General features: G+C 40.1%; 1 protein-coding gene across 7 annotated transcripts in view; it reads left to right on the top strand.

Annotated features, from left to right (window-relative positions):
* Positions 1-23,932, top strand: part of MTOR (mechanistic target of rapamycin kinase) — a gene marked incomplete at its 5' end in the record, with an annotated part of 67,193 nt that overhangs the window by 36,927 nt on the left and 6,334 nt on the right. For all 7 annotated transcript variants that reach the window (XM_080380881.1, XM_080380883.1, XM_080380884.1 and 4 more), the window contains 22 exons: positions 1-76; positions 2,016-2,155; positions 4,718-4,818; positions 5,550-5,665; positions 7,030-7,107; positions 7,494-7,601; positions 9,701-9,826; positions 10,199-10,330; positions 13,780-13,895; positions 15,216-15,333; positions 16,154-16,360; positions 16,992-17,092; positions 17,344-17,440; positions 18,094-18,192; positions 18,778-18,900; positions 19,551-19,733; positions 20,356-20,490; positions 20,787-20,961; positions 21,182-21,317; positions 22,046-22,193; positions 22,900-23,022; positions 23,487-23,569. In XM_080380881.1, coding sequence (XP_080237007.1) covers positions 1-76; positions 2,016-2,155; positions 4,718-4,818; positions 5,550-5,665; positions 7,030-7,107; positions 7,494-7,601; positions 9,701-9,826; positions 10,199-10,330; positions 13,780-13,895; positions 15,216-15,333; positions 16,154-16,360; positions 16,992-17,092; positions 17,344-17,440; positions 18,094-18,192; positions 18,778-18,900; positions 19,551-19,733; positions 20,356-20,490; positions 20,787-20,961; positions 21,182-21,317; positions 22,046-22,193; positions 22,900-23,022; positions 23,487-23,569 — 2,721 coding nt within the window. The remainder of the gene's footprint in view (positions 77-2,015; positions 2,156-4,717; positions 4,819-5,549; positions 5,666-7,029; positions 7,108-7,493; positions 7,602-9,700; positions 9,827-10,198; positions 10,331-13,779; positions 13,896-15,215; positions 15,334-16,153; positions 16,361-16,991; positions 17,093-17,343; positions 17,441-18,093; positions 18,193-18,777; positions 18,901-19,550; positions 19,734-20,355; positions 20,491-20,786; positions 20,962-21,181; positions 21,318-22,045; positions 22,194-22,899; positions 23,023-23,486; positions 23,570-23,932) is intronic.

Consider the following 23,932-nt stretch of genomic DNA (forward strand, 5'->3'; position numbering starts at 1 on the left):
CATTAACAATAAACTGCAACAGCCAGAAGCAGCTGCTGGGGTACTGGAATATGCCATGAAGCACTTTGGGGAGCTGGTGAGTCCTGCTGGATAACTTTTTTTCATGTCTTATGTTTTGATGGCTTTTGTAGGGGGTTGGGTTTGTGTGTGTCATGTTGTGTTTTTTCAATCAATCATGTTGGGGTTCTACCCCTGCTCATAATTTTGCATCATTCATACTGAAGGTGCCTTGCCACTTATGGTGACGTACGCCGTGTACTTAGCTGTGTACTGGCAAACACTGTATACAGGTAAGATAGCTGAGGAAGGTTGCAAGAACTGATTTGGAAGAGAATTTAGCAGCTATTGTTGATGCTAAATGCAGCTGTGAACAACTAGCAACTTGACAAAAGAAGTCTTTTATTTAGAGAAGCTGGGAAGAGAGGGAGTAAGCTCCTGTTCTGAGCTTGAGGGTTTTTGACAAACTGCATCAACACTTTCCAGGTAAGGATTTAAAGGCAGTTGTGCCCCTAGCCTCTCTCATGTAGGAGGCACCTGAATCTGTCAAGAGTTCACAGATATTATTGAGAATAGTAGATTAGCCAGTTCCTTACATTTTGATTACTCACAGAAATAAAATAACCCCATTCTGTATCTATTTTGTGTCTTCCTCTGCACAACTTTTTTTTTTTTTTTTTTTCCACTTCTTATAAGCATTTAGTTTGCATTTAGGAACTAAAGCATCTACGCTCTCCTGCCTATTCTACTTTGTTAAAAAGATGATTTTGCTGTCATAAATCTTGCAGTGCCTTAGGGTGACTGGGAAAAGGAGGGCAGCCCTGGAAGCACAATAGACTAGCCTCTTTCATTAGGAACCACTAGAAAGTGGGAACAGGTACAAGCACAAAATGGTGGAATTACTCTGGTGTAGGATTATATGTGGTTTTGACCTAGACTGGAAAAGAAGTCCTTTCTGGGAGAAGTACGGCCTTCAGAACATCTTTGCAGTTTCTTATGATTCCTTGGGTGGATTGAGCAAAGCTCGATGTTACCTAATTCTGACCTCACTCTTATAGCAGTAATGTAGTTCTAGCAGTAAATGCACTTCAAAACACAGAGTTTGCCAGAATAGGCAGTGAAAAGAAATCGAGAGGAACTGTGAGCTCTGCTTTCAGGAACTTGAAATATTATGACTGAGCTGAGAAGTTAAAGGACTGGTATATAAACGTCCTAAGTGGAAGACCTGGTATGCAGTGCGTGGTTTATACTGACCCTGCCCACAGGGCTGGGAAAAGAATCTATTCTGCAGCCTGTGTCAAGCAAGACATGAGCTGCCAAGGACTGAGCAGAAAAGCACATTGGCAGAGATAAGTATGGAAAATATATTGAGGCATTTCATTTCTTGAAAATTGGAAACAAAGACTGAAGAAAAGTTTGTGCAGCTGATAAGGATCACTGCTTGGCTTACTTTTAAAGTCTTTGTTACAAACGGTAGCCTTTCCTTTTGAGTGCTATGATTAGACCCCAACATCATGCTACCTGCTGTAATAAAAAATTGCCTAGCAGTAGCCAGATGCACAGTGTGCTTTTGGGGATTGGGTTTTTTTCCAGTTGGTCACTCCATTCCTGAACACAGCGCTGTTTTTCTTGTTTAAATGCGAGCATGTGCAACAATGGCAAGTAGAATATCTTTTAGATTTACCCTTTTTCTTGTTCCACTCACTCCCCTCTCCAAAAAGAAAAGCATCAACTAATGAGCTAGTATTTTACTGACACTGAAGAGGAGGATGATGTTGGATTGATTCCTCTGGTAAACCTGAATTCATTTCTGTGCAGGTTGAGCAATACTCAGGATTCCTGTTTTTGCAGTAGCTCAAGACTTTTCTCTGTATTGCAAAAGTCCATGAGGCTATTTAGAATGAAAAAAGGGCTTAGTGACCACCATGGGCACAGAAATTTTTGGGAGAAGCTGCAGTAGTTAATATAGAATGATAAATATTAATCCTGCTATTTATACTGATCCCCTCTGCCCTTAGGAAATTCAGGCTACATGGTATGAAAAGCTTCATGAATGGGAAGATGCTCTGGTGGCCTATGACAAGAAGATGGACACAAACAAAGATGATCCTGAGCTGATGTTAGGACGGATGCGCTGCTTGGAAGCGCTCGGTGAATGGTAAGTGGGAAATGACTGAAGACTGAGGAAAATGGTGCCTTTAAAAACAGTGCATATGTCTTCTCTGGATGCTGTCATCCAGGTGAAACTTTTTTGCCTGAATTCCTATTTACTCCTGCTTGCTTAGTAGTTTGAGTATTTCCAGTGACTGCTCACTTCATTCATTGAAGTCAGAATTGGTAATAACATCCCTAAGCCTTATGGGATGGGCCCTCTGGTAAGTTTGTGATCTTTCTGAAAGAGAATCTGCAGTCTTACAATCAGATCAACCCCATTTGTAACACAGAAAGAATTTGTAAATAGTGGGGACCTCGCAGGAAACCTTAATTAGGGAGCACTTGTCAAAAACAATCATAAAAGGAGCTCGTTGTGACCCTCCCTTTTAAACTCTAATTAAAACATGAGAGATTTCTGTATTTATTCATGGTCAGACCTGCGCCTATCCAGAATACATGGTCTTTTGCACAACTGTTAATGAACTTGTCTGTGTCCTGGTAGTTACCTGGGTGTAAGATTATGCCAAATAAATTACTTCCACTTTAAAACCCTTTTGCCCATCTTGTAGATGGCTGAGTTTTTTATTATTACTTTTTTTTTTTGCATTCATTAAGCATTGTCTTTGTGTACATTTGGTGTTTCAAACCCTGTGTTAAATATGTGTTGTCAACATGTAACTGATGATTAGAGTCAAGTGTTTGTAGAGGGTAAGCTGGTAGCAACTTGCAGCTTGCTAGTTAACTGGGGGTTTCTGATTTTTCTCCCTGTTCACTTCAATTCAAAGAAGATAATTGGAGAAGGCATCTTGTGCGTTGTAGCATGCAGTTCTACCCAGGGGCATGTGTGATTTGGTCCAGGTTCCGCCTTTCCACTGAAGTTTTCATGTCACTAGAGCACTCTTCTGATGGGTCCTGACGTGAACCCATGGGATGGCACACTGTAAGGAGATTCCTCTTCACTAAAGTCATGTTACTGTTAGAGAAATAGAGCTGTTTGAGAAACTGAATTCTGACAGCGTTTTTCTGCCCTTTTTGTTTCTGGATCAGAGTGAAGCATATTGGGTGTAGTTTTTTCAGCAGGAAAAACAGATCCTCTTACAGAGTGTTTCTCAATCATCTTTTCTAGGAGTAGGCAGCTCCCACCTGGGATTTATGGAATTTGTCCCTCCTGCAGGACATGTATTTGTGTAAAGTGTCCTCTCAGAACCTCTTGCTTCTTCATATATCAGTGACAAACACATTATAAAAGGACGTAGGTTTTTTCTGTTGGAGCTAGATACTATGCATCAATCAATAGTCTGTAGTGATGAAAGCAATCACGATCTCACAAAGATCTGTGTGCTTGCTGTTGTGGAACTGCACTCCGTCTCTATGCAGATGTTTTTTACAAATCAGAAGTGCCTTTGCAAAGTGCTGTCTGCTACCTTGCAACTGACTAGAGACATCAGATTGAGACTGAGGATTCCATAGTTTGGCTGCTGATGTTCTTCAGTGGTGTTCAACTTGACTACTTGTGCTGCTGGAGTCTGCTTGGCAGAATATGGTGAACTGATATTATGTGGCATCATTATATCAGTACTCTGTGCAGTGATGTTTTGAAAGTACAGCCAAAATATTCTAATTAATCTTCTAATGTAGTTATGTCTGCAAAAGCCATACTACTTTATTGGTATCTATGAGGTCCTGGTTTACTGCTGTTGCAAAGTTTGGCCGGTTTTTTCATTTGTTTTGGTTTGGGTTTTTTTTCCTCCTGGGCTATTAAGCTGTCAGAATGACTGTCTTGCCTGTGGCAGCCCACTGGTTCTGTTTGACTAACTTATCTTTTTGGGGAGAGGAGGGGATGACAGTAGAAAAGACAAGCTGGCCTCCCTCACAGTTGGCAACTCTTCCACTGCTACAGAGTATCCAGCCTGAGAAATTTTGGAACTGCAACACCCGCAGTAATGGGTTTGATTAATGGAGCATTCACAGTTGATTTGAAAGAAATAATATAAAAAAATCCTGATGCTTCCTCTCCACTGGAGATGAAAGATTCAGATCCCCTCTGAGGTATTGCCATGACAAGTCTTCATACTAGGTTACAGAAGCAACGATTCTCTAGTCTCTGTCTTCAAACTTGATGATGCATGTATCTAAAATGTTTGATAGTAGAAGCCACGCACAACTATTCAGATCATATATTTCTTCTACTGACACTTGCAAAAAAATTTAAGTATCCCTTGTTTGGTGGTAGTTTGGTTTTTTTTCCTTGGGAATGTTTTTTTTTTCCCTCTATTTGTAGACTGGAGTTCAGTGTGTAAAGTAGGCATTACTAATTGCTGAGGGACAAATGCAAACTTTTGTCTGGATTTGTGTTGTCAAATTGTGCCTTGAAATTATTTTCTGATTATAGGATTGTTGTCATCAGACTAGCATATCTGAGTTGGCCAGAGGAGAAGAATCCTGTTCTCCACTCTATATAAAAAGAACAATGGGGTTGGCTGTCATCTGTGGAAAATGGTTGTTTAAAAAGATGGAATTCTTAAAAGAGGCTTTTTGCTGATCAAGAATTGTGGATTCTTTTTAGGGGACAGCTCCACCAGCAATGCTGTGAAAAGTGGACACAGGTCAATGATGAAACTCAAGCTAAGATGGCGAGGATGGCTGCTGCTGCTGCCTGGGGTCTAGGTAATGTGTCCTTGTGTGGTAGTATATGACAGCCCACAACATGGAGGCACAGATAGTTTTAACTTGCTTCAGACTACAACATACAAGAAACAGGAAAATCAAAGAACAGAAGTATTTATGTTGTGAAGTAAGTGTCATTTCAACACTGAAGCCCTTTGGTAAACCTGCATTTACATAAGGTCTTCCAGTGTGGTTTCAAGTAACAAGAGACTGCCTTATTGGTCTGAGCAGATAATCAGTTGCTTAGCAGGTCCCTTTTACATAGCTTTAAATTGAACATAGTTCAGACTTGAAATGAGATAAATGATATTTCTCAGATTTGTGGCCAGATATTTACTAGGGAAGCTTATAAAATACTTGCTGTCTGCCAGCCTTTGCTGAGAGAAATTCAGCTTTTGCTTTGTAGGACACTAATTCTTTCAAATGTTCTGGAAATGTCAGCATTTCTCCTTTTTCATCACAAGGAATGCAAGAACCTTTTCCATGACCTTAACAATTTGCCTAGGAGAAAAATGCCTGGTTTTGCTTGTCTGTAACTCTGTATATGTATATATACAGTTTCTGTATATAACACAGACTGTGTCTGCCAAAGACAAGCTGTCAGAGAGCTGACTTAAATGTAGAAGTACCACACCGCATTCACTAGTTGCTGATATCTAAACACTGTAGCATAGTTCTGTTCCTATCTTGCAGAGAGGCTGTTGTGTTACTGAGGATATCTGTCTCTGCAGGTCAGTGGGATAGCATGGAAGAATACACGTGCATGATACCAAGAGATACCCATGATGGTGCTTTCTACAGGGCTGTGCTGGCTCTTCATCAGGACCTTTTCTCACTGGCCCAGCAGGTAATTGTCTTCCTTGTTTGCTTTCCAAAACATAGTTTAAGATGAACTAAGCTATACTGAGATATATAGATACATATATATGGAAAGACATACTATTTTAAAGCAATTGTCTATAACCTCTGAACTGCCCAATAACCTTTTTCCATTGATGTATTAGACCTTGGTGACTGAGCTTATCTTGTATTTCCAGAAATGCAACAGTGAATATGTGTACAGATAGTAGTGGTCCAGTGCTGTGGAGTGTAAGAATGCCTTAGTCATTCTTAGGCTTCTTTTATGTCTGTTTTCTAGACAGATGATAAACAAGGGTTATCTCAGCAGAGGTTCCATTCTGCAAGGCACTGCTTGATAAAAGGCATTCATGGCATAAGACATGCATAAGATTCTTCATGGGTGTTCTGTGCACGTCTGCTGTTGCAGCTTTTTCAGTGAAGTGTGCATATATATCATGTACCACAACTTTTCCTCTAATATTTCTGGTAGCTGTGATAAATCTTGACTCTTAGGTTGAGATGAGAAATCAAGGCAAGACATCAGTCTATTAAACAGAACCATATTGGTATGCTTGTTTGTCACAGAGGAGATTTGCAGAGCGACTTTTTCCCCTCTGTAGATGTGAAACATGTTGTTTACTTTCCAAGGAAGCTCAAGTACCACTTCTCAGAATTCTGTGCCGGCTTGCCAACTTAGATAAAGGAGTAATTCAGTCTGCTCTGTCAAAGCCCATACATAGATTTTTGGGTGATGTGCACAGTAAAATTAGCCAGGCATTCAAAGGGGTAGAGTTTGTGATTAACCTTTAACATTTTGAACTGGAAAAACTATACATGAGAGATTATATAATGGCGGGAACCAGAGCAGGATTTATTTCATGCTTGAAGGGCATGTCTTAGTTGGAGGAAGAGAAATGGAATTTGCTGTCTTGTAAAATTCATAAAAACCTATTGGGTCATGTAAAACAGTGAAAGCTATTTTCTATGACTGTATGTTATCAAGATACATTTCTTAAGGCTTTTTTGTAACTGGCTCTCTTGCACTAAAATGTGAACTTTCCTTTTCCTTTATAAATGTTATTAATAGTGATCTCTACAGTGATGGTAGTATTAGAAATACTGTAAACTTTGATTTGGTAGAAGGACAAACTCAGACTGTGCAGGTGATAAAGCCCCCTTGACCCTCGTATCTGCTCCTGGACACTGTTTTCCTGTCAATTCTTTATATTGATAGCATCCTTTTGTGGTTCTTGTTGGAGAATGGGAACAATGCCAGCTTTGTTCGTGAAATGGAACAGATGAATAGTAGTTCCAACAGTTGACTCTAGATAAAACATACCACTTTTGCCCCGATACCTTGCTCTATTTCAGTGCATTGACAAAGCCAGAGATCTGCTAGATGCTGAGCTGACTGCCATGGCCGGAGAGAGCTACAGTCGAGCCTATGGGGTAAGTAACTGGGTAACTCTCAGCCTTCATTCTTCTCGTTGCTTCTTCAGACTGTTTCTAGAAGTTGCATAGAACTTTGGAGTAGCACTTGTGCCAAATACAAGACCTATGTAGGCCTACAAGCTGAATGGCTCTTGTCAGATAAGAAATACAACTTTGTAGGAGCAGTTTGGGACAAAACAGTAAAGTGAGCTCCCACCACCACTACCCAAAAAAAAATTTAGAAAGCTGAATCACCAGGTCATCTAGATACCAGTATATAGCAGTCAGTCCTTTACCTGTTGGGCAGCGTATGTACTTAATATTTTGATGCCAAAATGCTGTTCCTTAATTATAGGTAGATTTGTTCTGTAGTGATTGGGATGGAATGTGATTGTTTCCTTCAGGCTATGGTATCCTGCCAGATGCTGTCAGAGCTGGAAGAGGTTATCCAGTATAAACTTGTACCAGAACGCCGTGAGATCATCCGCCAGATCTGGTGGGAAAGACTGCAGGTACACCTTTGTAAAGATCAAGGATGGAGATGCTGATGTGTTGGCATGAACAGCTTCTTTTCAAGTCAGTGTGATGGCTCAGCAAATTTTTTCATTTCTCTTTCTATCCCAATAGCAGATATGCTTGCACAGCTGCATGCTTTCTGTCTCCTTTGTGTTTGTCCTGGTTGTTTGAGGTTTTGGTTTGGTTGGTTGTGGTTTTTGGGTGTCTACTGATGTGATACTTTACTAGGGTGATTTAAGCCTTGAAAATAGATGTGTACAGAATGGAGACACTAGTAACAACTCCAGGGATGCTAATCTCTCTGTTGGATCACACCTGGAAATACTGGTTTGGATAAGGCTAGTTTGAACTTTTTACCTGGCTGGCTGCATTTTAAGAAGTGAATTCTCTCACAATGCTGGAAAACTGGCCTGAGAATTCACATACCTGTAAAAGAGTGTCCTGTTCCTTTTTGACCTCTTACAAGAACATTTCCAGTTGATTGGTGGCACTTAAGGACATGACTTAGTGGTTGACTTGGCAGTGTTAGGTTTATGGTTGGACTCAATGGTCTTAAAGGTTTTTTCCAACCTAAATGATGTGATTAGCCTTGTCCTCTTAAAAGAGACTTTTAGCAGTGCTGCTGTTCCTGTATTTAAGGAGAATTTTGTGCCTTTCTTACTGTAAACAGCAAAAATCCAAAGCACCACTGAAGATTTAAATCAGCCAAATACTTTGAGTCTTTTTCCTTACAAGAGGCATTCCTACAGTGAGCATCAACATCATCAGATTAAGTAGTACATGTAGGAATACTGTTTAAAGAGGTGATTCCTGCAAGGGAAGGGAAGGGGGGGTGGGGGTGGGGGTGGAAAGGCATAGTAAGAGTAAAAATGCTCTCATTATACCAAATTTTGATACGCTTGAGGAAGAATTTCTCCCTATCCAGAGTTCTTCACTGTGACTGCAGTATCTGCCTCCTTACGAAAAGCTGTTGCTGCTGCGTATTTTTTAGCTGTTTGGGAAACTGTGACAAAGCTTTTAGTCTCCCATCTGTATTCCTGTCTGGAAAAGCTCAGGACCATTCCACTGGGGTGAAGAAACTGAGAGTGACAGGAAGCGTAATGTCTGAATACAGCTAGCTGTTTATAGTTGTGAAAGCAGTACATGCAGTTCTTGATCATTTTATAGCTGCTGTTTAATAATTTTTAAATGCCTATCAGATGAGGTTTATTTAGGTGTTAGGGAACAAGCTTTGCCTAACTTCCCAACCCTCAATTCTGGGGGAAAAAAAAAAGGGAAAGAATTAAATATTTTGGTGCTAAGGTGCTTGCTGCCATCAGAAATTCTTTTGTTTACCTCAAAACTCAGTCTAAGTCGTCTCTGAATCGATAGGACTGTAGATCGCTGTTACCCTGAAGTACTTGGCCATTACAGCAATCACCATGGTTTTGGTTGTTACTGTGCCTTCCACAGTTCTACTTCTCTGTAGCATCCTTGAACTTTTGAAATATAGACTCATCCTGCTCTGACTGACAATGTTGTTGTGCCTCTCCGTTCAGACAGACAAGAACCAGACAATGCTTGCACAAGCAGCACAGCGTTTGGAACTGGAGTTTCTGGCAGAATATCACTTCACTCATGCCAGACTCTAAAAGCAACACATGCAAGGAGGAGAAGGGCAATAGCAAATGTATCTTTCCAAGCGTTTGCTTTTGTACCATCTCCATATTGAGATTTGTCACTGTTTAAATCAAAAATAGGCTTTAAAACTAGGTTGATAAGGGTTACAGAACTCTTGACTCTCTTGCATGAAGAGCTTTCCTGATTTTTGGATGTGTTACTGCTTTAGAAGCTTTTCTTCTTTTGCCATTAGAGGTTTTCATTAGACTGCAAACACAGAGATGGCGGCAGAGGGTAAAAGTCAAGGACTTAACCTTCTTCACGCGCTGCAGTGCTAAAGAAATAGCCAGCTAGTTTGTAATATTGGCCTGCTGTGAATTATGGGTGCTGAAGTCTCTCCATCTTGGGACAAGTCCCTTTGGATTCTGAATTGATGGCTCTGTGGAGCAGATTCAGATGAAACACTAAAAAATTTCTTTCTTCCTTTTCCTCTCAGGGCTGTCAACGAATTGTGGAAGACTGGCAAAGAATATTGATGGTCCGATCTCTTGTTGTGAATCCTCATGAGGACATGAGAACTTGGCTCAAGTATGCCAGCTTGTGTGGCAAGAGCGGGAGGCTGGTGAGCATTATCAAGCTTTACCCTCTAAAAAAATCTGTCAAATCTAGAATACAAGGTTTGTTATCATTGAACATTACAATCCTATTTCAACACTCACTGTGAGAATTATTACCAAAAAGACTTGAAACAGAGACTTCGCTCTCTCTGTTGGCTACTGAAATGAGAATGTAACACTCAGATCCCAGTGAAGACATATGGTTTAGCATATGGTATTCTTACGAGTCCAGGGTGTGGTAATAAGGCTGCTATGTCTGTGTTTTATCTAGAGGGTTGAAGGTATTTTTTAGTGGCAGGCAGTTCTATGACCAATATGAAATAGAGGTAAGAATGAACTTGTTTTAACCTGCTTTTTCTCTTTGCAACTTTCTCCAGGCCCTGGCCCATAAGACTCTTGTCCTGCTTTTGGGAGTAGATCCATCTCGACAGCTGGATCACCCACTGCCAACAGTACATCCCCAAGTGACTTACGCGTACATGAAACACATGTGGAAAAGCGCCCGTAAGGTACAAAAGAACATAGTACTCTACGTTTCATTGCTCAGGTTTTGTGCAGCGGCATGCATGTAAGCTCTTTATAATCCCCTCAGCAAAAAGTCAAGGCTGAAGGTTTTATTTTTGCTCACCTAAAAAAGAATAACTAATCCCTTTCCCTATTGTTGTTCAGAAGAGAAGCTTTTAACATTTTCCTTTAAAACTCTGTGGTGACAGGGAAGGCCTGGCCCTAATTTTGTTTCCTGCGTGGAAAGATTATTTTTGCTAAACCAGTATCAGGTACCCAAGGGATGGACTCAAGATATTAATGGTCAATGGTAGCTCTTCCATCCTCACCGGAATTTTACTGTGTAAGCTTGGTACTTGACTTTTTGTCCACTGTTCTGATTGGCAGCGCTCCGCCCCGTACCTGTGGTCAGGGTTACATGCTGAAAGAGGGAAATAAGTTTTTTTTATTACCAGTTTTAGAAAAGTATCCTGAACAGTTTGTGCTTAGTTGCTGAGCAGAACTGAGTCTTAAGGACATCACTGAAAATTTCTAACTGAAAGACAGCTGAAAAGTACCTAGGGTTTTGTCATGGGAATAATTTGGCTCCAAAGAGCCTAGGGTGAATGTTTTTGACATTGCAACACAGTGAGAATTTACATAATCAAATCCAATAAGCTCCAGACTGGATAACTTATCTTTTTTTTTAATATACATTAAAGCCTCCATTTATCCTCATATTCTTCCACATCTTTTTTATTTTTCCTGTCTTTGGGATTGCCAGCACTGGAGCAGAGCCATTGCTATGGGAACATTGCCATGACCTAACTTTTCTTTATTTGAATTTAAAAAACAGAAGGAGCTGCTGGTGAGGCCTTGTTCTATTGGCTCTGTAAAACAGTGTAATGGTCTCTTACTTTCTTCAGTAATGACCCAAGAAATATATAGGTCTTCTATGCCTGCTCTTTGAGTGAAAGTGGACGCTCTGTGTTTGACCTATGATAAAAGAAACAAGACAAGATGCAGGAAACTGGTGCATTTGTAGAAAGCAGAATAAAAGAAGGCACAAAGATTAAGGGGGTGGGGGAAGAGAATGTATCTACAATAAACTGATGCAAGAGTATGTGGAGCCCATGAAGACAGGGGAAAAAACATTAGAAAGCAGAAGAGATGAGAAGGAGGAACTGATGTGGTTAGAATCATCGCCTTTAAATTGTTGAATGATTTCCTACTTAAATACAGTACATAAACTCTGTGTTTAGGGGCTTTTACTTTCTAGAACTGGGTGCTGTGTACAGTGCTGAGGGACAAATACTTTACCCAAGATAGCACTAATTGTAGATCTGCGTGCAAGTCTCAATCCTTTCTCTGAGCTCTCTTCTGCTGGAAGAGCTGACTGAATGATTTAGTCCTTTGTGGCACTTGGAAAGTAGATGCTTCGTTTTGAAATTCATGGTTAAAGGTGCAGCTCTTTGGCAGAAGAAACTGTGTTGGGGTACGACAGAGTTTGCAGTCTGGAGTGAGACTTGGTACTTGGTATAAACAAACACTTGAAAGTGTTTAGGGAATTCTCATGGTGCCAGGAGCATTACATGGTTGGGTGGATGCTTATGTCCTATTTGAATGACTATTACTAACTAAATAATACGTAGTTATACCTAGTGATGTGTGTAGACCAGAGTTTTATATAACTGTGTGTGTTCACTTGATGTAGTATCCTAAGTAATAAGCTACTGAGGTAGGCTGGTATGGTAGGAAATAACCATTTTCTCTAGCTGAGGAGTTCAGGGTTGCTTGGTTGACCTAAAATGTTTTCCTTACCGCCATTTTGGCACTTGACAGATCCAGCAGGAGAAAAGCTGACATCTAGACAGGAACCAGCCGCATAGCACTTGCAGAGCTGCACAACAATCTTTTCTTAAAATAAACCTTATTAACCTTCTTAAGTAAACCTTATTGCATTTCCTCTAGCAGTGTCCTTTGCCAGCAGCTGCATTCTGCAGACACGCACTGTAAGAAGGCTACATACAAACTTAGGAATTTGGTTGTTAAGGCTGAAAGCAGTAAGTTTTCTTTAAGTGCTCTGCCTGTCAGTTTATACTGATCAGTTTTCAATATTAATGAAAACTGAAGAGCAGATTGGGTTTGTCTAGATATGAGGGACACTTAACTGCTTGGCAATATCTTTTTGTCTATTTTTGACAAATGTCTGACATAACAGAACATAAGATTGTTATTTCCCACCTGCCCCCTTCAGTTATCTAGGTTACAAGCTGTGGAATGCCCCCTATTAATGTTAATAGTGTGATACTTTCTTTTATTTCACCCTGGGCTAATACTCCTTTTCCTGACAATTGACTTGTGCATGCTGACATTTCAATGGGATAGATGAGGTATTTCAGCTCAGGTGATTCTTGTCTCACTCTAAAGTAGCCCCTTTCTGTAGATGAAACAGAAGTAAATTGGACTCTTAACAGCGTATTCTGCAGTTTCTGACCTGAAATGACCTTGCAAGAGCTTTACTCTAATTGTTTCCAGTGAAGCATGCATACTTTTTTCTTAAATCTTTAATTTCAGGTGGTCTTACCCCATAATCGTTTCCAAGGAATTTCAAAAAGATTCTCCCCTCAAAATTTGGTAGTGCAAGTTGCTTTAGCATTACTGCCTTGTGTAATCTGATGACAAAGGAACAATGTACATTTGTACTTAAACAACCTTAGGAGAAATCTAGACTTTAATTTGTTGAAACAACACAACCCATTGGTGTGTACTGTAAGCCTAGCTAAAACTGAGGGATTAAGAGGGAAGGTCAGGAAACTGCATTTCTTCCTGCAGATGTTATTTTCTCAAATTGTTTGGTGGGGGTTTTTTCAGGCCATAGCGTATTATAGACAAACTTCTCTAGATTTGTGATCCTTTCTGTTATAGTAGTGACCTAGTCAGATGCAGCTTGTAAGCTATGAACACTTGTTTGATTGTTGGAATTGCAGGACTGTCTGTGATGTGCATGCTCAATTACAAATGAGACATCTCTATATTGTTACTAGAATCTCACTCTCCATGAGCCATAACAGGACATTCTCTGCTGCTGAAGTTTTCTTGTACAGGTGATGTTGACACTTTGCCAGAATTGAGTTCTTGCACATCAGAGCACAATGTCAGCTTATCTTATGGTTGGTCATGCTTTTGCCTGTATGTATGACATAAAGGTGTGCCTAATTTTGGAAGGATGCAGTTATTTGCTCCTTGATGTAGCAGATTTGAGACATCAATTTCTAATGTGTTCATTTAATTGGTGCTGCATATGTAGCATACAAACTAATTTTAGAGGGATGTAAATGGCTCAAAATCTTTGAAAGAAAGTAAAGCTGTGTTTTTTTGCTTTCAGTGAAAATTTATTTCCACATTGTCTTGCTCTCTTGTGAAGTTATATTTAACCCTTGTGGTCCTTACTGCAACCATCATCCAATTACAGATTGATGCGTTCCAGCACATGCAGCACTTCGTGCAGACAATGCAGCAGCAGGCACAGCATGCTATTGCTACTGAGGACCAACAGCACAAGCAGGAACTCCACAAGCTCATGGCACGGTCAGCACCTGGTCCTTGGACACCTTTTAACTATATAGTGAAACTGATGTCTTTCTGAGGTTGCAGGGTCCATGCAGGAGACACATTTCAGACCAGGCGCGTGCTTTGATTAAAAGGAACAGGGAATTTCTCATTTAGCTGGTAGAGACCCGTTCGGTATTACATTCTTATCTATGATTTAATTTTCAGTAAATGTTATTGTGATACATCAGCGTAAAGAAGCTCCTATTTGTCACTGGCGGCTGGCTGTGTTTTTCCAGCACTGTGGCTGACTGGCAGAAAGCAGAGTTCTCAGCGTGGCTATCTCTTTGGTTTTCAGGAGATCCAGTCAGTAGGAAAGAAACACTTTTCACATGCCTGGCACATCTGTGGTTGGCAGCGTGTGCCCTCAATACAACAGCATTGCTTTGGGCAATAGGTGCCCAGCATGTGATGGTCTCTTAAACTATTGGTGCATTAAAAACACACCTTATAATCTCCATTTTCCTCTATTGATCTGGAGGTGCCAAATCTCTTGGTTCCAATTTAAAGAAAAAATTGCATAGTGCTTACTATTTAAGGTTTTCTTTTTTTCAAGGGAGGCGTGCACTGAATTTGCTTTTATAAGAATGGGAACTTGGTAACACCGTCATCTTATTTATTTAAGAGTGACTGTTGTGGAAGACAAATTAGTAATGAGTTGTGCACAATATTTTTCTTGCACAATGCTTTCTGGAAAACACAAAATATAGAAAGGACAGCTGTGTAACTGTGGTGTTTAAAGCCTGCTGAGGGAGCAAAGTATTAAGCTTTACACAAACCTTCATAGCCCCACCCTGCTGCGGTAAAAATATGTTGTTTTTCCTTTCCTCTGGGAGGGGATGACTTAATGGGGTTCTGGCTTGAGGGAGAAGCAGTTGCTCTGTGTTTCCACTGTTTGTTCTGTCACAGTGTTCTCTCCAGAAGGCTAGTTCATATGGTGATAAGTATAGCTAGCCAGCACATATGCTGTGTGCATTTTATCAGTACCGATGAAGTCTTTTGATGCTACTGTTAGCTACTTCCTATGTTTATTTTATAGCTGATATAAATGAGGAACAGTTTTACCTTCCCCCCTAAAACTTTAAACCGTTAACTAATTAGTTCCACACTTACAAGCAGGATGTAGGTGTTTTGAACCTGACATGTTAACACGTATGCTTGCAGTCTACAGAAGAGGCTTACTGAGTGGGTTTGCTGCATGAGATGTCTTTCAGACTTCAGATAAGAAGTCTGCCTCTTAACCCAGCAGGCTTCATTTTCATTGTAAGTTCTGAGTCAATAATCCCTTTGCTTAACCAGGTGTTTCCTGAAACTGGGTGAGTGGCAGCTGAACCTACAAGGCATCAATGAGAGTACCATCCCCAAAGTCTTGCAATACTACAGTGCTGCAACAGAGCATGATCGCAACTGGTACAAGGTCAGTAAGGAAGAGCTTCCAGGCACCACTGCAGAGAGATCAGTAAATGTGATCTACTACAATACAACTACTACTACTACTACAAAAAATGTGAATACTACAGGAAAGGAAGATGGTTATAGGAAGATATCCGGTAACTGTCTGCTTCTTGCTGCACGTAGGATTAAAAAAAAACAACAGAGAAAGCAGAGAAACCTAAGGCAACCATGAGATTCTTATTCAGAATTTTATCCAGCTGGTAAAACTAGGCCACAATTCAGTTTCTGTTCTTGGTTTTGGGACTCTCTCTCCTGTCAGTTAACAGTGAAGGAGAAAGGATAATCTAAATGGAAAAAAAATTATCTTGTGCTCGCTTGGTATACTTGAAATAGAACAGTAGCCTTGTTGCTAATTCTTCAAAGAACCTTAGATCTCAGGGTTGTGAAATGTCAATTAATATTTGGTGCCAGATCTTCTCTGAGGCAGCCATCTCCTGTATTTTTTCCTATTACACCTCCCTTAGTCCTAACATATTAATCTTAATTTTAAACTTTGAAAAATTAAGGTGTATGTGGATAGGATGTGATTTAATTTTTGCTGCAGAGATCCTTTGCCATAATATCCAACAGGGGACTCCTGGCCAAGAACTCACCATGGTGTTATTTAAGATAATAAGACAGTTAAAACTACAAGCAATTAGAGAAAGCAAAGCTTTGTGTTGTCTGCAGGGTATTACTATTGTCCACAGACTTAAAACAATTGGATTTTTGTCTCTGATAATTAGTACAGGTTGCAGAAAGGATTCCTCTTCCTTCTGACTTTTCTTCTCTCTTATTGGCAGGCCTGGCATGCCTGGGCAGTGATGAACTTTGAAGCTGTGCTTCACTACAAACATCAAAACCAGGCCAGAGATGAGAAGAAAAAACTACGTCATGCCAGTGGAGCCAGCATCACCAGTGCTAACACAGAGGGCAGCAATAGTGAGAGTGATGCAGAGAGCACAGAGAACAGTCCCATCCCATCTCCAGTGCAGAAAAAAGTCACTGAGGTACCCTCCTCCCCTATTTATGTTGAGAGATTGGTACTTACTGCTTAGATGGAGGAAAATGTTATGGCAGGGAAAAAGCTACTACGCATACCTGACTTGTGGAAGCTGTGTATGTGTGTATAAGTATATATAAACATATATAATCATAGCTTACAGCAAAACTGAGGAAGTTCAGGTTAAGGAAAGAGGACTACATTAATGGAAATGATTGTTAAGTTAGATGTGAACTAAGGCAAAGGCATAGATGGCTGTCATAGGTGATACAGTGTGCATTAACAAGTTCTGCTGCTTAAGCCCTTCATGAAAGACTGAGGAATCTCTTTTACTTTAGCAGTTACAGTAGGGTTGTAGTGTTTAGGCTTCTTTGCTGTCCATAGTTTTGCCAACAAACTGAATGATAGAAACACTTCACAATATGTTCCCTGCCAGGCTGAAAGACCTGTGTGTAGTTAAGCAAAACAAGAATTCCAAGAAGATACATGTCCTGTGAGGAGTATGAGCAGAAGTCAACTATAATGTGGGTTAGGTCTATGTTTCCACATATTTCTTCCTCTTCCCCCTTGCTGAGTTTAGGATTCTTGTGGACTGATGCATTTGTGTAGAACTAATGCAGCAATTTTCATTCCAAAAGGATTTATCCAAGACTCTCTTGATGTACACAGTCCCTGCTGTCCAGGGCTTCTTCCGATCCATATCTCTGTCTCGAGGAAACAACCTGCAAGACACTCTAAGGTACATAATAAAGCACACAGTAAATTAAATCTAGCTGATAAGGGCACATGGTTTAAGGTTAGGTAGAACCTGTTTCTTCTCTTTTTTTTTTTTTTTTGTTATGGTTAAACCAAGTAAATGCTTCAGTTCAAGTTAATTTCCTACTATCCATAGGTTCTGGTAAGAAGAGTCACCTTTAAGTGGATCTGAAGGTATTTGACTGAAATGGGTTATTTTGTTTCATTCCTAAAAATTATATTTCTCTCTTTCAGAGTCCTTACTCTATGGTTTGACTATGGTCACTGGCCTGATGTGAATGAGGCTTTGGTAGAAGGAGTCAAAGCAATTCAAATAGACACTTGGCTGCAGGTAAGGAACACAAAGGGCTAAGACAGATCTCAGTTCTGGGGGAGCTTGGGGATTTGTTACGTGCTATCCATGATGATTCTTTTCTAAACAGTCTTCTGTAGGTGAGTGTATTGAGAGCAATGTACAGTACTATTTGTAACTGATTTAAAAAGCATCTTGAACAGAGACATGAGAAACACTCTTGGATGCGTTTCTGTAGTATTATGCAGATTAGTGCATATGAATGGGAAAGAATGAAAATTTTTAAACTGAAGATGATACCAATGCAGTGGTGACCAAGTATAAAACACCACTGTGGCTGCCCTGATGTTATTCAGACGGTCTATTTCCAGGATTGCCTTGAGGAATGACTTGTAAATTAAAAAAAAGGCTTTATTTCTTATTTGAGCATTACACTTCAAGACACATCTTACTCTTTCCGTAAGAGGATCCTGTGTAACAGCTTTGCACAGAACACTTGTGATCTCACTGAGCTGTTCTGTATTTCTGACGCTGTTTGGAACTTTGTGTTATCCTCTGACCATATCAAAAATGAGTGGTGGCACGCTCTGTCTCCTTTAGAGACTGTAAGGTCTCTAGCAGAGGGCAGAACAGCTTGTGAACTAAACACGTGAGGTGACAGGGATGTTTATTATACTCATCCTTACTACTAGGTTATCCCTCAGCTTATTGCAAGAATTGACACCCCTCGACCATTAGTAGGACGTCTCATTCATCAGCTCCTCACAGATATTGGACGGTACCATCCCCAGGTAAGCTTTGGCTTAGAGGAGAAATTTCCATGGACCGATAGCCAGTTAAGGCAGGTCCTGTGTTCTGTTTCACCTAGTCTAGATGCCTTCACTGACAGTCACAGCAGGTGATGATAGTGAGGATGGGGACTGTTTCTGCTCCTGCTGCTTTCACCTCAGAACTGTTCACCTAAAAATGGAAAGAGGTGGATGAGCCATGCAGCAGGGGAAGTTCTTTCAGTCTAACAGAATACTGGGCAGTGCAAGTCACCTTCTTAAATCTCATCAAGTGACTACTAAGAGGTGACCTCACAGGCATTTTATCTGAATTTCTTCCTACAATGTGAAAAATCACAAAATATTAAAACCACATTTTTGTTCTTGCAGTTTGATATAGGTTCTCAAAGCTATTCTGCTACTCAGTGAGTTAGTCTCCAATCAGATTGGAAGACATTGAATAGCAAATTCCTATCACCTCTTTCCAGAAGCAAGCTTACTTTATATAGTCTAGCCTAAGGCTGCTATTTATTAATGCTTTGCCAATCTTTCAATTTACATAGGTTTTCTGTGTGGCTCTAAAATATTATTGGTTGATGTCCCTTGTAGGCTTTGATCTATCCTTTGACTGTGGCCTCTAAATCTACAACCACTGCTCGCCACAATGCTGCAAATAAGATCTTGAAAAACATGTGTGAGCACAGTAACACTCTGGTGCAGCAGGCAATGATGGTGAGTACTTAGCATACCACAAAGTGTATTGTCTTTCAGGAATGGGTGTATAGTGACACAACATGACTATTAGTATATAGTAACAGGTATAGTAGCACAAAGTAACTATTGTTAATTTTGTTCAAGTATAACTAATTTGATTTTTTTTTTTTGCAATTGGTCAAAGTTACAGTATTAGTATAATTTCAAGAGAATGCTTTAATTTAAAAAGGACCATAATGTTCAAACATTTGAGTTCTTGTGTCGTCTTATGAATCAATATTGAGAAGAAATACATGAAGAATCATTGTTCCATAGAGAAATATTTTTGCTTAATGAAAAATGGAAACAAACCTTACCAAGAATAGCATGGAAAGAATGATTTCATTAACTTGCTAAAGATTTTTATGAATAAATGAGTAATACTTTCAGGCCAAAATACACAAACATATAGAAAATGTCAAAGGTGACAAACAACATTAGAAAAGTCTGATCAGCTTGCAGAAAAAAAATGGAACAGCATTGTGGGAGTTCTTATGGCTCCCTCTAGCCGCCAGCAACAAATAATTTCATAATCATTAGAGAAGAAAGTAGTTTTGCATTTGTAAGTCAGTATACAGTCAGAGTGGGGTTTTTTTAGGTGTTTAATCTTTCTTCCTGTCCTAAACCAGGTGAGTGAAGAGCTAATCCGTGTAGCCATCCTGTGGCATGAGATGTGGCACGAAGGGTTGGAAGAAGCATCTCGTCTGTATTTTGGAGAAAGGAATGTGAAGGGAATGTTTGAGGTGCTGGAACCGCTGCATGCAATGATGGAGCGTGGGCCTCAGACTTTGAAAGAGACATCCTTCAATCAGGTATCAGCAAATGGCCTGCATGCCCACAAAAACAGGCAGGACAGCCACCAGATGTGTTACAAGGGCTTCTGCCATCTAACACCAAGAGTAAATATCTTGGGACTCATTATGTTGGTTGCAGGCTTCATTATTGACATTTGTCTTCAGATCTATATTGCTTTTGGTGACTACAGTAATATAAGGGCCAGTACAGATGGCCCTGGAATCTTATATCAGCTGGGTATCTGATAGGATCTGGAAAACATAAAACTGCTTTGCTGTTAGTTCTTCTAACTCCAGTATGCTTTGCTTCATGATAGCCACTAACACAGATAGTAGAGATGACCTCTCTCAAGCCAGCAAAAAGAATTAATTTGAGCTTGTGAGCCTACAGTTAAAGGGTAATGCTATTCATTCTGTCGCTTTTTGTCATGAAGTCTATTTGTGAGCAGCATTGTCTAATGAACTCAGTGCATGTCTTGCATCCAGGAATTTCTAGATCTTTAATTCCAATATGCTATAAAAAGGTGAGATCAAGTATTTGTAATGCACTTTGAAAATAGGCTGTGATATTCTGTAGGTATTAAGTGGTCTCCACCTGTTCCACTGTAGCCTGTAGAAGTGTTTTTCACCTCCTCCCTAGGCCTATGGCAGAGATCTAATGGAAGCTCAGGAGTGGTGCAGGAAGTACATGAAATCAGGAAATGTCAAAGACCTAACTCAGGCTTGGGATCTCTATTACCATGTGTTTCGGCGTATCTCAAAGCAGCTGCCTCAGGTAGGGGGACAGGTACAGTTCTGTTGTGGGTCTTACAGTGCAAGTTGTCAATACCAATCTTTGGTTTATGTTTTCTGGTTATTCAAAGCATTCAGATTCACTATTATGGTGGAAATACATGCATGTGGTTTGGTGCAAGTTCACTGCTTTTGCAGCACTTTTTTTTGTGCTGCAAGTGTCTGAAGTATTGTCAACTGATTGAACTGGTCTAGGTCCCTTGACAGCATGAACTCTTCAGATTTTTCAGTGAGATTTAACTGACATTCAGGGGGTTTTATTTCTTTTGGTTTCGGTAGCTCACTTCTTTGGAACTACAGTACGTGTCACCAAAACTCTTGATGTGCCGGGACCTGGAATTGGCAGTGCCAGGAACGTATGATCCCAACCAGCCCATCATACGTATTCAGTCCATTGCACCCTCACTGCAGGTCATCACCTCCAAGCAGCGGCCCAGGAAGTTAACATTAATGGGTAAGAGAGAGCAGTTTTTGCTTACTTTTAGGTCAAACTGTGTATTTCCCAAGTAAAAACCTCTCCAGGATTTCCTTTCAGATGAGGTATTTCTTGGTGGTCTGGTCAGTCTGACTGCCACACTTTCCAGTTATTGGGTGCACTTACTTACACTTGGGTGTATTTACTTTTGTCTGTTTGTTCAGCAAGAGTAAACTTTTGTGTATTCATTCTTTCACAGGAAGCAATGGGCATGAGTTTGTATTCCTTCTGAAAGGTCATGAAGACCTTCGCCAAGATGAAAGAGTGATGCAACTTTTTGGGTTGGTCAACACTCTGCTAGCAAATGACCCAACTTCTCTTCGTAAAAACCTCAGGTATGTGCTGTGCACAATGACTGGATGTGCTAAAGCACAAGTAACATCCTACGTAGGTGCAGTTTCCAAGTAACCCTTGGTACAACCAGCTGGTCTGTAAGGAAGTGGCAAATCTTGGAACTAGTTTCATTTAAAAAAAAAAAAGGGGAAAGAAAAGAGCAAGAAAGGAAAAAAAAACATTCATAGGATTCAAACTTCGAGGAAATGTATCCTGAGGGGATTGTTTGTTTTATTTAAGTGAAATTCCATCTCATAAATAGTCTTTGAGGCAACTCCTATTTCAAGATACCTTGAGCACTGCATTAGCCTGAGAACAGGTGGTTTTGTCAAGGATTTTTTATTATAGTCACTAAATGGTTTGGTGAATAGTTACTGACTGCAGTTGTGTACAGTGTCTTTCAAGCCTGAACATATCAAATGTCATGTGCAAATAATAGATCATTGTGGGTGACATAACGTGTACCTTATGAAAGCAGTCTTTCAGTGAAAAACATGTAAGTGAAAAACATGTAAACTACACACATTTGAGAATGTGTGTAGTTTATCTGGCAGCAATCTAACCCAATGGGTGTTTCAGGTCTGTTTGAAAAGGAGAGAAACAGAGCAAGTACTGAAGGAGACAATTTGAATCAGAATCAGATTTAGTGGTAGTTGTTTTAAGCATCTCAAAATGTAATAATTCACAGCATACAACAATTTGAGCTCTGATTCTCCATTTTTTCCTGTAGCATCCAGAGATACGCTGTTATTCCACTGTCTACAAATTCAGGCTTGATTGGTTGGGTCCCCCACTGTGACACACTGCATGCACTCATCCGAGACTACAGAGAGAAGAAAAAGATCCTGCTCAATATTGAACATCGCATCATGCTGAGGGTAAAGAGCAAAGCTGGCAGAGGTTTTGGTACATTGTTTTAGGAATCCAGTGTTTTAATGAAGCGTAATGGTGCACAGCTTGTTGTTCCTTTGCCTGTTTTCTGATTGTTATTGGTACCAGTAATAAATGCAAAAATATCAGGTAAGAGTTATAAAATGCTACCAAGAGGTAAAAATTGCCATATGTTTATTTGTGTCTCCTTTCCTGTTTTACCAGTGACCACAAGTTGTTACCATCTGGTGACAAAAATGTGGAATTTTGTGTGACTATGATGTGACTTACACAAGGTGCCATTCTGCTAGCATTTACAAACATTGTGTCTAAGCAACAGGGCCAAAATTAGAGAGACTGGAGAAACTGAACATTACTACAAAAGCTGGAATTGCCTGCCAAAAAGGAAAGTGTGTGCCAACCCAAAAGACTTATTTGGATAATGGTTCTTGAAACATATTTACCTTCACAGTATTTTATTTAAATACGGCTATGGCCTACTTTGTGGATACTAAATCACTTGCTATCCCATTTTAAATTAGTTCTTCACTGTTGGGCGGTCATCTCGCTGAATTTGGGAGCATACTGGTCAGTCTACAAACAATTTCATTATAATCTTGATCTGAATTTTTTTGTGATTACAGTGTTTCTCATAGTACAGCTATGGATTACTGGAGGTGGCTTTTTGAAATTGATGTCACTTCTCAATTATAGATGGCTCCAGATTATGACCACCTGACTCTGATGCAGAAGGTAGAAGTATTTGAACATGCTGTCAATAACACAGCTGGTGATGACCTTGCCAAACTGCTGTGGTTGAAGAGTCCAAGCTCAGAGGTGAGTTCAGCACGTGTAATGGCTTGTGCTTGGCAATCAGCGTGGTGTGGCATTACCTTCTTTGCAGAATGAATGAGAGATGGTGTTTATTCATCATAAACTCCAGGTGAATCACTGCAGAACATGAATCCACACGTGTGTCCCCTCGCAAGGGGCCTTACAAGGTTTAGATCTCAATGGCTGCCAGAGCGAAATCCAAAGCACGGGACTGGAGACTGAAGCTCTGCATACTGTGCATGGGCAGAGAAAAGCAGGAGCCTCAGATTATCAACTCTTAATGGCTTAGACATCAAATTCAAAGCCACAGGATGCTTGAACCCCTTCAGGCTTATGGAGTGTATTGCACCTAAGCATGTCATGGTTTTACTTTGTGCAAAATGCAAGTAATTAGTGTATAAATTAAAATATAAGCTGACGCATGCAACATACCTGCCTGGCTTTTTCTGTTTTGTCTCCACTTGCAGGTGTGGTTTGACAGAAGAACAAACTATACTCGTTCACTAGCTGTGATGTCAATGGTTGGGTACATTTTGGGCCTTGGGGACAGGTAAGTGAAACTGTAAAGGCTTTTTAAATAAAAGCACAAACTGTGTAAGCCTATCAATTCATTCCTTGGATCTGGTCTTAGGATAACAACTTTCATTGTGGTTATTGCTGAGTTGTAATGCTACCATCTTTCAGGACCTAATTGTTCTGCTGGTATTTTCAGCACTGCAGACATGAGATGTAGGGCTTCTGTTTCCTGAGTACAAATAAGAATTCTTTCCGTTTGGGGAGGACGGTACAGACAGAATTACTTCAAGGACCACAAGCGCTGGTTTTGTCCTTTCCTTTCACTCACAGAGTGGCAATTCTTTCTCCATCCATTCTATAAAACAGAAACATTGTTGACACCAATCTGTGTGCTTCA

The sequence above is a fragment of the Falco punctatus genome (assembly GCF_963210335.1).
Source record: "Falco punctatus genome assembly, chromosome: 3".
In the NCBI taxonomy this organism is placed as follows: domain Eukaryota; kingdom Metazoa; phylum Chordata; class Aves; order Falconiformes; family Falconidae; genus Falco; species Falco punctatus.